The sequence below is a fragment of the Salvelinus namaycush genome, chromosome 6 (genome assembly GCF_016432855.1).
Source record: "Salvelinus namaycush isolate Seneca chromosome 6, SaNama_1.0, whole genome shotgun sequence".
NCBI classification, from domain to species: Eukaryota; Metazoa; Chordata; class Actinopteri; order Salmoniformes; family Salmonidae; genus Salvelinus; species Salvelinus namaycush.
Genome location: NC_052312.1, coordinates 30,946,435 through 30,961,377, shown reverse-complemented (window position 1 = coordinate 30,961,377; position 14,943 = coordinate 30,946,435). Strand labels below are relative to the sequence as shown.

At 45.9% G+C, this 14,943-nt stretch overlaps 1 protein-coding gene across 1 annotated transcript; it reads right to left on the bottom strand.

Annotated features, from left to right (window-relative positions):
- Window positions 1–12,380: 12,380 nt before the first annotated feature.
- Window positions 12,381–14,682, bottom strand: LOC120049071 (arg8-vasotocin receptor-like). The gene is made up of 2 exons (XM_038995320.1): window positions 13,701–14,682; window positions 12,381–12,685 (listed from the first exon to the last, which is right to left on the bottom strand). Exons 1-2 carry the CDS (start codon window positions 14,680–14,682, stop codon window positions 12,381–12,383), a joined length of 1,287 nt encoding a protein of 428 aa, XP_038851248.1.
- Between the last annotated feature and the right edge of the window lie 261 nt (window positions 14,683–14,943).

The window sequence follows — 14,943 nt, the reverse complement described above, 5'->3', positions numbered from 1 at the left end:
ACAGTTATGAAAACTTAGGACACTAAAGAGGCCTTTCTACTAACTCTGAAAAACACAAAAAAAATATGCCCAGGGTCCCTGCTCATCTGCGTGAACGTGCCTTAGGCATGCTGCAAGGAGGCATGAGGACTGCAGATGTGGCCAGAGCAATAAATTGTAATGTCCGTACTGTGAGACGCCTAAGACAGCGCTACAGGGAGACAGGACGGACAGCTGATCGTCCTCGTGTAACCGATGTGAAATGGCTAGCTAGTTAGCGGGGTGCACAGTAATAGCATTTCAATCGGTGACGTCACTCGCTCTGAGACCTTGAAGTAGTTGTTCCCCTTGCTCTGCAAGGGCCGCGGCTTTTGTGGAGCGATGGGTAATGATGCTTCGTGGGAGGCAGTTGTAGATGTGTGCAGAGGGTCCCTGGTTCGAGCCCAGGTAGGGGTGAGGAGAGGGACGGAAGCTATACTGTTAAACTCGCAGTGGCAGACCAGGTGTAACAACACCAGCACAGGCTCGGTACATCCGAACATCACACCTGCGGGACAGGTACAGAATGGCAACAACTGCCCGAGTTACACCAGGAATGCACAATCCCTCCATCAGTGCTCAGACTGTCCGCAATAGGCTGAGAGAGGCTAGACTGAGGGCTTGTAGGCCTGTTGTAAGGCAGGTCTTCACCAGACATCGCCGGCAACAACGTCGCCTATGGGCACAAACCCACCGTTGCTGGACCACAGGACTGACAAAAAGTGCTCTTCACTGACGAGTCGCCGTTTTGTCTCACCAGGGGTGATGGTCGCGTATATCGTCGAAGGAATGAGCGTTACACCGAGGTCTGTACTCTGGAGCGGGATCGATGGAGGTGGAGGGTCCATCATGGTCTGGGGCGGTGTGTCACAGCATCATCGGACTGAGCTTGTTGTTATTGCAGGCAATCTCAACGCTGTGTGTTACAGGGAAGACGTCCTCCTCCCTCATGTGGTACCCTTCCTGCAGGCTCATCCTGACATGACCCTCCAGCATGACCATCCCACCACCCATACTGCTCGTTCTCTGCGAGCAGGAATGTCAGTGTTCTGTCATGGCCAGCAAAGAGCCCGGATCTCAATCCCATTGAGCACGTCTGGGACCTGTTGGATCGGAGGGTGAGGGCTAGGGCCATTCCCCCCAGAAATGTCCAGGAACTTGCAGGTGCCTTGTTGAAAGAGTGGGGTAACATCTCACAGCAAGAACTGGCAAATCTGGTGAAGTCCATGAGGAGGAGATGCACTGCAGTACTTAATGCAGCTGGTGGCCACACCAGACACAGACTGTTACTTTTGATTTTGACCCCCCTTTGTTCAGGGACACATTATTCAATTTCTTTTAGTCACATATCTGTGGAACTTGTTCAGTTTATGTCTCAGTTGTTGAGTCTTTTTATGTTCATACTAATATTTACACATGTTAAGTTTGCTGAAAATAAACTCAGTTGACAGTGAGAGGACGTTTCTTTTTTTGCTGAGTTTATTATTACATTTCTTATCCAGCAGGGGCAACCTTCTAACATAAGTTGTGCATCCATCTTGACATGTTCCCCAAAACACAAATGTGATTTCACTAATTGAGTCCTGAAGGTATTGCTTTGCATATAGAATAGAATTCTGGGAAGTCATATGTTTCTAAGAACTTCATATAAGGGAGTATATTTCGATCTTTATCAAATAAATGAAGCCCAAATATGTTTCTTTTAAGATACGGTATTGAGCTCAATTGGGCCTATGTGTGCGAAATTGAGTCACCATCCACACGATGCATCCGACCACATTTTCAGATCAATCATAAATTGGCTCTTACTCAGATAACGTTACATATCTTTTCCATTCGTAATAGGACAAACGTTGAAGGTATTGCTAGTTCATACCAACAGCCTGCCTATTTATTCAGGTGTTACTAACATAGTGACAATTTATTTGCTTTCAAGAGCTGAGCAGGTTTGCCTCATTTGTCTTCATGCTGTTGGTAAGTTTCTATGTAACTGAATCTCTCATTATGTAGTATACGTTTTTATATCTTTGTTTTCTATATGGAACTTATTTTATGTCTAAAATGTGTCTGACGGCATTCTGGGGGGAGGGGCATTGTGGGGTGGGGGGGAGGGGGTTCTATGAAATAAAACTATTTTATAAAATTTAAATTTGTGTCCATTCTGAATCACCACCAGAGGGTGCTGTGAAACTGTTGTGATGCTGTTAGGACCACGGGGGGTACACACTGCAGATCTCGATACATTAACGTTTTATAAATATGCAGCACATTCCTTTCAGTAACACACGTAATTCTTTCGAGAAAGTATCCGTTTACCTATATTTTAGTACCATTTTATTTCTAGGTGCATGGAATTAAAAGTGTGCGATAAAGTGTATTTGTGACAAATTTAGAAGGTGACCTTCCGGTATTCCACATAATTGTATGCATTTTCTCATTGAAAGATGAGAGGGAGGCTTCGGGAGAGGAGACGGGTAGACCTTCCAATGCCAAGTCGGTGGACAGCGCGGAGGAAGGGGTTGCTCGTACCCCCTTTACATTGCTCCAATTCGACCCTTTATCTTCTGCTTCGTGTCATTCAGACGGGACCGCTAGGCTAAAGTTGAGGCTGGCCCGTTTGGAAATGGAGCTTAAAGATAAGACAGCTGGAGTTCAATTTAGAAATTAGGAAAATGGAAATAGACAAGGAGGTGAGGATCCGACAACTGGAGCTAGACGCTGGCTCCAGTGTGACTCCACAACCTTCCCACTTCGAAGTGAGTAATAATATTGCTTTAGTCCCTCCATTTCGGGAGTTGATTCCTATTTCTCTGCGTTTGAGCGTGTGGCCACTCCTGTTGCAATGTAAGTTGTCTTGGAAAGCCCAGGAAGTATTTATTTTACCTTTATTTAACTAGGCAAGTCAGTTAAGAACAAATTCGGATTTTTAATGACGGCCTAGGAACAGTGGGTTAACTGCCTTGTTCATGGGCAGAACGACAAATTTTTACCTTGTCAGCTCGGGGATTTGATTTTGCAACTTTTCAGTGACTCGTCCAATGCTCTAACCACTAGGCTACCTGCCTAGTAGCCGCTCTCTCCCTGGAAGACAGTTTTCTGTGCGATATAGTTAAAACAACTGTTTTGCGGGCTTATGAGTTGGTACCTGAAGCTTATAGACAGCGCTTCAGGAACCACAAGAAACCCTCTCACCGTACTTTCGAGTTTGCTAGGGACAAAGAGTTACCTCTGTGTTCCCTAACGAACTTCAACTCAGAGAGTCCTGGAAGGATACAAGCCATCTCCAAACCATGTCCTAAGAATGAACTCATGTAACCTGCCACCAACACCCCAAAGGGGTCACATACGTATGAGTTGTGTCTCTGCAGACCAACCGGACCAAAATTACCTACCGCTGTGTAAACATGTAGTAACGGTCTACAGGATTCTATAGGATGCTCATAACAGAAGATACTTGGAGTCAACAGTGCAACATCTCTAGAGTAAGAAGATAACTTGTCACCCAGTTGTCTTATCTCCAGGGCAGGTGAAGTCAGTGGGATACATTTCAGTCAGATACTAGCATGCATGCCTCTGCTTCATATAATGTGAGAACACCTAAAGCAATGTTATTTACCAGCACACACTGTACTGCAGGGTCCCCCAACTGGTTGCCCTCGATGTAATGTATATCTAGCTGATCCCTGCTGTACTGCAACCTTCCCTTTTATCAGGTGTGAAGGTAAGACCCAAGTGCAGGAAGTGTCGAAGTAACAAAAGTTATTTAAAATCGAACACAGGCAGGCAAAGGTACAGGACTGCAGGCATGGTCAGGTGGAGACAATCACAAAGAGAGGTGAGACACCTTGTAAATATATTTAAACTACCCCCAGCAGGTGTGTGTGCCTGACAGCTTTCCCACACGTTCTTCAATTAGAAGTGTAACGTTCCCACAGTAATACAAGACTTCCTTGCACTTACATAAGAGAAAAGAAAGTGTCTGAACTGAAAGCTTTGAGGGAGCCGTAGGACGTGAATCGCAGTTTTTGCAGACGTAAAAAAACAAAGTCGCTGATGGAGAAACAATCATGGGGAACGATGAAGTACATTTATTTTCCCACTAAACCCTCCCTGACTAGCACCAAAAGCTCAGACTTTAGGGCTTTCTCAGGGACGAAGAGTCCATAATGGTCAGCTATGGTGCAAAGGTCTACTTTAAACAACCCCTCCAACCGATCAACAGAGGCTGCTTCAATAAAATTGGAGACGGCTGTGGCAGCCATTTTGTACACAGCAGCCTACAGAACACACGTAAACTTAAGTCACCCAAACTCACAACCTTAACACCACACCTCAAACACCAATCAGAGAGCAGCGTGGTCCTGTGGATTTAATAATCCCGGGATGAGCCCCCATTATGTTACATACGCCTCTTGGAGGGAACGCAACACCCTGCTGCATCTCAACTCCCTGTGGAGTGAAAAAGTATGTGATCGTAGGTGCAGGGGAAGGACGACAGGCAGAGAAAATTACCGTTTACAGGGAATTTATGATTCCTTAACATGGTAATGTCGGGAAAAGGGGCTGGACGGAACCAAAGCAAAGTTTTAAAAAAGTCTCCTCTCCTACCTTACCTAACCTTCAGCATCACCTGGCGCACTAACCAAAACACAGGGGGTGGTACACCCAGGTTTTACCTAGTCTGTATAGACAGATTAAATACTACGGGTTATGTATGACCGCAGGTCACTTGGCTAAACACTCCCAAGGTATGTTCCCCCTTCTCCCCTGGGAACAAATGAAACAGAACAATTTCAATAACCAAAAACACTAAGTCCTATTGGCATACACATACCTCTGAAGGAGCGGCTACAAAATAATCACATCAAAACTTTCACTGACAAACAACCAACACACGACATAAAAATAAGCTCTTTTCTGATGAAGGAACACTGGCTTTTATCAAGCTGGAGAAGGAGTTGGTAATTGAAGAGACAGCTGTTTCCCCTGACGAGAGGGAGGGGTCAGAGCTCCAATCAGTGATGGGGCCGAGCAATCAGCTGCTTTAGGATTTCAGGAAGCCATTTCCTGAAATACACACACATACAAACCCACAACAACGCAGAAACCTGGGGAACGTAACACCTATGATAATGCCTCTTTGGCAGCCTCATCTGATGGTGATTGACACCCACACAAGGAAGCAATCACTCTGATCCAACACTAGTCTGATCAGATTACGTGGGCATGTACTCTTGTACTCTTGTAATAGGTTGTACAGTTGTTGTTGATAATTCGTTTCCTAGCAGCTCTCAATAATCAGATGATATGCAGAGGATAAATAGGTTGCTGTTGAAGATGATGGCTTTGATCTCAACTCGATCATCTGATGTTCTATGAAATGATGTCAGAAGAGTTTTCTTGAGTTATTGTGGAAGATGAGAATATGTTTGATGTCAACTCTACGTATATAATTAGATGTACTATATGTGATATGATAGCTACTGTTTGTTCTCAGGAGAGGATGAAGAGCTTCTGTGGGACTGGGCAGCCAACGGCAGCACTGGATCTGATTATCCCTCCTCTTCTTTTCCATTCCTCCTAAAGCACCAGTGTTTTCCCAGTGATGCACGGATGAAAAGCTCCCTCTCTCTCTCACACACACATGACCTTACTCACACGCACCATTACACTCTGCAATATGTCTACCACGTGTGAGACTCTGACCCAATCTCCGCTATACTCCTGCCAAAAGCTCCATCTTCTTATAAGGCAGGAAATACTTTACTAAATATGTCATATAGAAGTAATTTCTGTTATCTAAGATTTCAAAAAATCACGTGTGTGCAATGGATCTTTGTCTGTGTGAAAGATCTTCGCGCATAACTCTGTTACTCTTTGCTCTCCCGTTATTATAGGAGGCTAATGGGATATTAACAGGGTTAGTAAGTTATATAAGGTGTACCTGTATGCTGTAAGTTTTTCCTAGCCACCGTGCTTCTACACCTGCATTGCTTGCTGTTTGGGGTTTTAGGCTGGGTTTCTGTACAGCACTTTGATATATCAGCTGATGTAAGAAGGGCTTTATAAAGCAATTTGATTTGATTTGATTTTTGATTGGCCTTGTGATGGTAGATTTGCAATGTTTTTTAAAAGGTATTTGTTTTGGCCATTGCTTGATCCTAATCAATGCAGTGCTAGGTGCTGACTGATTTACAGGCCTCCTTATCCAAAACAACAATGAGTGAGGAGAAACAGAGGAAAATAGAAAAACTGTACACAGAAGGGGGAGGAGAGTAAGAGGGAGAGTGAGCATGAGAGAGTAGGGTAAACTGAAAGAGACAAATAGAGGGATATGGAGAGAGTGAGAGAGATTGATAGACGTATAAAATATGGACTGAGTGCCATGTATAGTTTAGATATATGCCACTTTGGTCTTAGGCAGGATGTGACTCCACCCTAACTTCTTTAAATTAAAGTCTTGGGACCATTCCATCTCCACTGCCATCTGCTCTTCCTGCCTCCAAAACAATGTATGTCCTTTTCCTGTCCTGTTCTTTTTGGCCTCCTAGTGGGACGTAGCGTCCATTCCCAGGAGACTACCCGCCTGCCTGGCCGCTGTACACCCTCGACCCCAGATACTCGGTCAGCTCTCTCTCTCTCTCTCTCTCTCTCTCTCTCTCTCTCTCTCTCTCTCTCTCTCTCTCTCTCTCTCTCTCTCTCTCTCTCTCTCTCTCTCTCTCTCTCTCTCTCTCTCTCTCTCTCTCTCTCTCTCTCTCTCTCTCTCTCTCTCTCTCTCTCTCTCTCTCTCTCTCTCTCTCTCTCTCTCTCTCTCTCTCTGTGTTGTGTTTGTTGAGTAACTTTTACGACAGGAAATAACCAAGCGGGACGCAGGAGTACCATTTCAATAAGTTTAGTGAAAGTCAAGCTCGAGACGTCATCAGAGTGGTCAGTCAATGTTTACCACAGAGTTCTTATTCTGTGCCTGTGCATTCACTATGCAGAACACTACACTGTCGCTCTCTTCTTATCTCCATCAATCTCTCCCTTCTCTCTCACTTCATCTCTCTCTCTCTACATGTGGTCTCATAACTGACTCAACCTGTCTCTCTGAGAGACTAGAGTCCTTTTAAAGTACCAGTGTGCTGACCTCTGACCCCTGCAGGATAAGACCCTGACATGCAAGTGATGATGATCATCGTTTGAGTGTTGTGACATTGTGGTAAAGTAAGTCAGTATACCCTTCTTCTTTACCCCACTCAGCTTTTTCACATCAGTCCCTGAGAGACACCCCGAGTCTCACTGCAGTTCCCCAAGACCATAGAACAGACCCCCTCCCCCATTTGAGCCCCTTCAGTCCACACATCCTGATACATTGTTTAAAAACATTTGAGTCATTTAGCAGATGCTCAGCAACTTACAAGAGCAATTAGGGTAAAGTGCCTTGCTCAAGGGCACATCAAAAGATTTTTCACCTAGTCGGCTCAGTGATTCAAAGCAGCAACCTTTTGGTTATTGGCCCAATGCCCCTAACCACTAGGCTACTGGTAATGATAATAATAATTTGGTGTGTGCTTCTGTTTGTCCTATTTCACACATGTACAAGTATCAATTATATGCATGTTTGAATTGGAAATGTGTTGTTTGGATATCCTGAGACAACCTCTGAGACAACCTCTGAGAGTGGGGTCACGGCCAGGGCTGCCATTATCAACAGCAACCCTGGAGAAATTAGGCTTACGTGCCTTGCTCAAGGGCACACGACAGATTTTTCACCTTGTCGATTCGGGAATTCAGAAAGCCACCTTTCGGTTCCTGGCTCAATGCTCTAACCTATAGGCTACCTGTCGCCCTGCGTCATGAGTGTGTGTGTGTGTGTGTCTGTGTCTGTGTGTCTGTGTGTTTCTTTTAGGACACAGCAGCACAGCAGCACATTTTGGGAACGTGAACTTGACCCTAGAAAGGGAGTATGCAGACCCACACACAGTCACACACCTGAGGGCACAGGGCAACATGAGGACAGGGAGAACTCAGTGAACCTTAGTGAATCACTGGCCAAACTAATCAGATCACCCCAGCGGAAATGAGAGCCCCCTCTGCATCCTTGCCCCCACCCTACCATTACCCACCCATCACACTACTTCTGACTGAATTCAGATATGCCCATCCCCCAGCAGGACATATCCCTTTAGGGGGTCCCTCCCAAAAAAGAGACCCATAGATTTTGTTGTAATGTTCGAGTCAATCAAATATCACATGAATACACAAGAAAATTAGCTTTAAAATCGCAAAATATTCTTTGCAACCCAAGACAAAATGTGTAGAGTTGCAGGAAATTGGCATTAAACCTGCAAAACCTTAAAACCAACAAAAGGGGTGTGAATTGTTTGTGTCATGAACAGTGCTTGTGCTCATAGAAATACTGTAGACGTGGCTTGCACCCGGGCGGAATGTTCCCCCCGATGAAAAAGTTTGGGAACCCCTGCATAGAGTACTGTGAGTGTGTGTGTGTGTGTGTGTGTGTGTGTGTGTGTGTGTGTGTGTGTGTGTGTGTGTGTGTGTGTGTGTGTGTGTGTGTGTGTTCTTCACCTTGGCCTTTTAGAACTTTTAGAGCTCCACCCTCAACACTGATAGGCTGCGCTATATGCCTGTACCCCTAGTCCCGCCTCCCCTGCCTAGCTTATCCGTTATGTTAGATTGTGATTACGGTTTGATCCAAACTCTCATTTCAGCCAGATCAGGATGAGCTTGTGGAAATCTCTCATTCCTCACCAGAAATGAGAGGGACGGCATCCCAAACCCAGCATACTGCATCCAGATGGGAGGGATCCTGTGGGGAGCCTTGTGATCCAAGTGTTAACTGAGAGGAGTAGCGTGTTATAACACCACATGTGGCTGTGGCATGGGATGAGGAGAGGACTGGGTGAGGTTCAGTGGTGCCCGCTGAGCCCCAGCTGACCTGTTTTCCATACCGCAAGAGAGAAGGGAACAGAGTACAGTGCACTCTCATTATAGTGATTACATCTGAGCAGGACAACTACCTGTCACACCCTGATCTGTTTCACCTGTCTTTGTGCTTGTCTCCACCCCCCTCCAGGTGTCGCCCATCTTCTTCATTAAGTGTATTTATACTTGTGTTCTCTATTTGTCTGTTGCCAGTTCGTTTTGTCTTGTCAGGTCTTACCAGCGTGTTTTCCCATCTCGCTGCTTTCTCAAGTTCTGTTTCCTAGTTTCCCCGGTTCTGACCATTCTGCCTGCCCTGACCCTAAGCCTGCCTGCTGTTTTGTACCTGCCTGAGTCTGACCTGTTTACGAACCTCTGCCTGTCCTGACCCCGAGCCTGCCTGACTCTGACCCATTTACGAACCTCTGCCTGTCCTGACCCCGAGCATGCCTGACTCTGACCCATTGACGAACCTCTGCCTGTCCTGACCCCGAGCCTGCCTGTTGTTCTGTACCTTATTGACTCTGCCCTGAATTACAGACCTCTGCCTGCCATTGACCTGTCTTTTGCCTGCCCCCTGTTTGGGTCAATAAACATATGTGACTCTAGCTGTCTGCATCTGGGTTTATTCTGAGTTATGATAACTATCACTATAACAGAATTCACTATAAGCTGAGTGCACTGTATGTGATATCAATACATAGTCAGCCTGGTTCTGTAACATGGCTGTGTAGGGTTTGTATCTGCTCTTAATGTCACACACGCATACACACACACACACACACGCACGCGCACACACACACACACACACACACACACACACACACACACACACACACACACACACACACACACACACACACACACACACACACACACTCTCTCGCTCCCTCTCTGTTGCATATGTACTTGACATGTAATATGTAAAGTCTAATAAAATAAACATCTGTTATGAATTAACCCTGTCTGTATATGTACATGTTTAGAATAACTGGTATAAGCCTAGGTTTAGGTGTGGAGCTCGTGACATATGAAAACATACAGTCCCATGCCGGATCACATTACATTCATTTTTATTTAACTAGGCAAGTCAGTTAAGAACAAACTCTTATTTACAATGATGGCCTACTGGGCAACTCCTTGTTCAGGAGTAGAACACCAGATTTTTTCCCTTGTCAGTTTGGGAATTCGATCCAGCAACCTTTTGATTACGGGCCCAATACTCTAACCACTAGGCTACCTGCCACCCTTTACAGCATAATTTCCTACAATCTCAGACACAATATGTACAGCTGAAAGAGGTCACATTGAGATGATGCCATAAAATACCTAAAGTACAAAGGAAATAGTGATATTTGTTTTTGTATACACTGTGCATTTCAAATAAGTCACATATGTTTACAACAACATCAAACATCAATGCATGGCTCTTATCTAAATGTATTTTGAATGGAATGTATTTCAAATGGAATGGAACCCAGGGTCCAGTATCACTCCTCGACACTCCCCACAGAATACTCAACAACGAACTGACCAATTTCAAGCTTATTAACTCTCACAGATTGAAAACCCCTGAGGGATGATGGAGAGTCAATGAAAGAAACAACACCATACTTCAGAAAGATGGAGTGAAGGGTTTGATGGGGAGAGGGGAGAAGAGCGGTCCATTGGGGGAGATGAAGGGAGAGAGAAGAGTGATGTGTGCCAGTATATTATAGTTTTTTTATTAAACCTTTTATAAACATTTCATCACAATTTAATGGGACAATGTACTGTAAACCTAAACATAGCCAAACAATCATCAGGTCACGGTCAACCTGTCAAAAAGTGCAATTACCATACACTATCTTCAAAAGTTTGGGGTCACTTAGAAATGTCCTTGTTTTTGAAAGAAAAGCACATTTTTTTGCCCATTAAAATAACATAAAATTGATTAGAAATACAGTGTAGACATTGTTAATGTTGTAAATGACTATTGTTGCTGGAAACTGCTGTTTTTTAATGGAATATCTACATAGGCGTACAGAGAACCATTATCAGCAACCATCACTCCTGTGTTCCAATGGCACGTTGTGTTAGCTAATACAAGTTTATCATTTTAAAAGGCTAATTGATCATTAGAAAACCCTTTTGCAATTATGTTAGCACAGCTGAAAACTGTTGTCCTGATTAAAGAAGCTGGGCCTCCCGGGTGGCGTAATGGTCTAAGGCACTGCAATGTGCTGGCTGTGCCATCAGAGATTCTGGGTTTGAGCCCAGGCTCTGTCGCAGACGGCCACGACCAGGAGGCCCATGAGGCCCATGAGGCAGCGCACAGTTAGTCCAGCATCGTCTGGGTTAAGGAGGGTTTGGCCGGCAGGGAAATCCTTGTCTCATTGCGCACTAGCGACTCCTGTGGCGGGCTGGGCTCAGTGCACTCTGACCAGGTCACTAGGTGTACGGTGTTTCCTCCGACACATTGGTGCGGCTGGCTTCCGGGTTGGATGTGTGTTGTGTCAAGAAGCAGTGTGGCTTGGTTGGGTTGTGTTTCGGAGGATGCATGGCTCTTGACCTTTGTCTCTCCCGAGTCCATACGGAGCCTATAATCGAACCTATAATGTGGAACTGATGCTCCACATACTCAACTAGTCTAAAGAAGGCCAGTTTTATCGCTTCTTTAATCAGGACAACAGTTTTCAGCTGTGCTAACAATTTCAAAAGGGTTTTCTAATGATCAATTAGCCTTTTAAAATGATGAACTTGGATTAGCTAACAGAACGTGCCATTGGAACACAGGAGTGATGGTTGCTGATAATGGTTCTCTGTATGCCTACGTAGATATTCCATAAAAAATCAGCTGTTTCCAGCTACAATAGTCATTTACAACATTAACAATGTCTACAGTGTAGTTCTGATCAATTTGATGTTATTTTAATGAACAAAAAAATGAGCTTTTCTTTCAAAAACAAGGACATTTCTAAATGACCCCAAACCTTTTAACGGTTGTGTATATTAGGCATATGATTAGTTATTGAACAACACATACTGACAGACCTCTCGGTTCATTTGGAATGACCGGCTAATGGCAACGATTCTGATCGCTGCATGAGTGTGGGCCCATAAGAGCTTGTAAGAGCATAAATATTAGCACTGGCTGGGTTTTAGATGCCTCCTGACAGTCAGTTCACATGTAGCAAGAAGAGACAGGATAACCTAGTTATAGCCTAGGTATTCCTATAGCCTACCACGTTTCCACTCACTTACGGATTGATGTGTGTTGAACACCTCTCTGAGCAGAAACACAAGCTCCAGGAGAGATGGATGCACTGACTCTGTTCACATTGTTTCCATTAAGCCTCCCCCTAAACTTATGACAGCCTTCATCACTGTGGTGTTGCGCAAGAACCAGATGCACAATATACATATATATATATATATATATGGACAGTGTGAGCACCCGGTTAAGACTCCACCGGGATTGATTGACAGTTCCTGTGAGAGTTGTGGATGCAATCTTTGCAAGAGCTTTTCTCTGAGCTCCGATGGGGTAGGGCCGGGGGCGGTACCCGGGTCAGGATTGTGGTGCGGCGGATGCTGCTGTTCGAGTCTTGATGGCCGAATTTGTGGAGCAGCCTCCGGCAGCACGGCAGACAGTGCATCATGTCAGAGAGGAGGTGGCCGCTGAAGATCATGTAGATCCACGGGTTACAGCAGCTATTCAGACTGGCCAGCAGAGCCGAGAGGGTGACTGCGGTGTTCTCGGAGTCTGGAGAGAGAGAAACGGGGAAGAGGGGGTGTCGGCCAGTCACGGAAGAAGAAAACATTCAAGCCTGTTCTGTTTATCTACTAGCAGTGGCACACTCTATTTATGCCAGGGCTGTCCAACCCTGTTCCTGGAGAGCTACCCTCCTGTAGGTTTTCACTCCAACCCCAGTTGTAACCAACCTGATTCAGCTTTTCAACCAGCTAATTATTAGAATCAGGTGCGCTAGATGAGGGTTGGAGTGAAAACCTACAGGATGGTATCTCTCCAGGAACAGGGTTGGACAGCCCTGATTTATGCGTATTCTCGAAGGAGTCTCGGCAAGCAACTGGGTCTGACGGGTCACTGACTCGCCAGCAAAATATTTGATTAACTTTTGGAGACCGATGGTCGTTTTCATAACTATCTGTCACACCTACACAACGGTTGCGTTATATGGCACGTGTCTAACACGTATGTATGCCCTTTAGGTGATTCTGCTGTTTTTCTATATTGCGCACTGTCCGATAATTCAAGCTACAGCAGAAGGAATAACATCAGCTACATTCACACCTCATCAAGGCAATGAATGAGTCAACTCACATGCACAGAACAGATAATAAAATTACTTCCAGTAAGATTTTGTTCGCGGTTATTCGATTGTGGTCCCAATAATGTACCCCAGGTCTCCAGTTTGCACAGCCTATAGCCTAAGTAATACGTCTTGACTGTCTGTATAGCATATTTGTTTCAGTTTGGTCTATGTATCTGAGAAGGAGTTATACAGTTGTTGTCTCACTATGTCCGTGGTAAACTGAAGAACATTTTGGAGAGCAGTGAACCAGCTTTTAGGGAAACCCCTAGGGTAATGCATAAAATATGTGCTGAAGCTGTGCACTATTACCAACTTATTGAGTAAATAGGCCTAAGCAATAACGTAATGTTTTAAAACACTTAACGTGTCACACAATGAACGGAGACATGGCACCAGCGCGCGCTGCCAATGACTCACCGCACAGAGCCCAAATATAACACTTACCTACCCACGAGAAGCTCTCATCCCACACCGACCACATCTGCACGGTGAAAAACGGAGCCCAGCACACCACGTACGCCAGCACGATCACGAAAGTCATTTTCACTGTGCGCAGCTTGGCGCGCGAGATGGTGGTGACGCTGCTGACTGAACTCGTCCCAATCAGCCCATTCTTGGTCGCAAGTGCCATCACGCTAGTGCCCTTCTGGGTCTTGTACTTTATGTTCCGCCAGATGGCTCGGCAGATGAAGCCGTAGCAGAGCATAAGCACGGTCACGGGCACGAGGAAGATGCCCACGGTGATCCAGGTGATGTAGGCGCGCACGCCCCACGGCTGGATGAAGTGTCCCCAGCAGTCATACACGGCCGAGCCCGGGTGGACCTCGCTCAGGGAGAAGATAAAATACTGGGGCATGCTCAGGGCAAGACTACACACCCAGCTGGCCCCGATCATCATATAGGCGCGCTGCGTGGGCTGGTGAAGGGTCTGCATCGGGTGACAGATGGCGATGTAGCGGTCCAGCGTCATCATCACCATCATGTAGGTGGACGCGAACATCCCTAGCACCTGCAGGTGCTTGACGATGCGGCACAGGGAGTCAGGCCCGTAGAAGCGGAAGGTGATCTCCCAACAGAGCTGCGGTAGCACCTGGAAAAAGGCCACTACCAAGTCCGCGAGGCTCAGATGCTTCATGAACAGGTGCATGCGCGAGGGCTTCCGTCGGCTCGTGTACATGGCCAGCAGCACGCTCAGGTTCCCCACCACAGCCACGACGAATGTCACGCTAAGCACCGTGATCTCGATCTTGGCGACCTCCTCGTTCCGGCCAAACGGGTCGCTGGAGTTCCCAAGAGCGCCAGTGTCATTCCCTTGATCCTCTATCAACACCGGCTTGCTCGTGAGGTCGAAGCCTATCTTCAAATTGTCATCCATGAGGTTGAGTGAGCTCTGTGAAGGGAAAAGTGGGCCTCCGGAGATGTTCATGGCTGTCCTGAACACATCCGCGCGCACGATCACCCGCTGCCACCTGCCTGCATTGAGAACGTGTGAGTTTGTTTTAAATTTAAGCAATTACTTAGAGTATATCGTCTACGTAAACTCGCTCATTGCGCACAGACCGACAGATGTGTTGGCTTGGCAAAGATGTGAAGCACATGGTGTGAAACTGTATCTGTGCGCAGTCGCCACCAACCCTTTTTAAATGTTTTTATACCAATGAGACCACCCCCACATCTCCAACCTCCG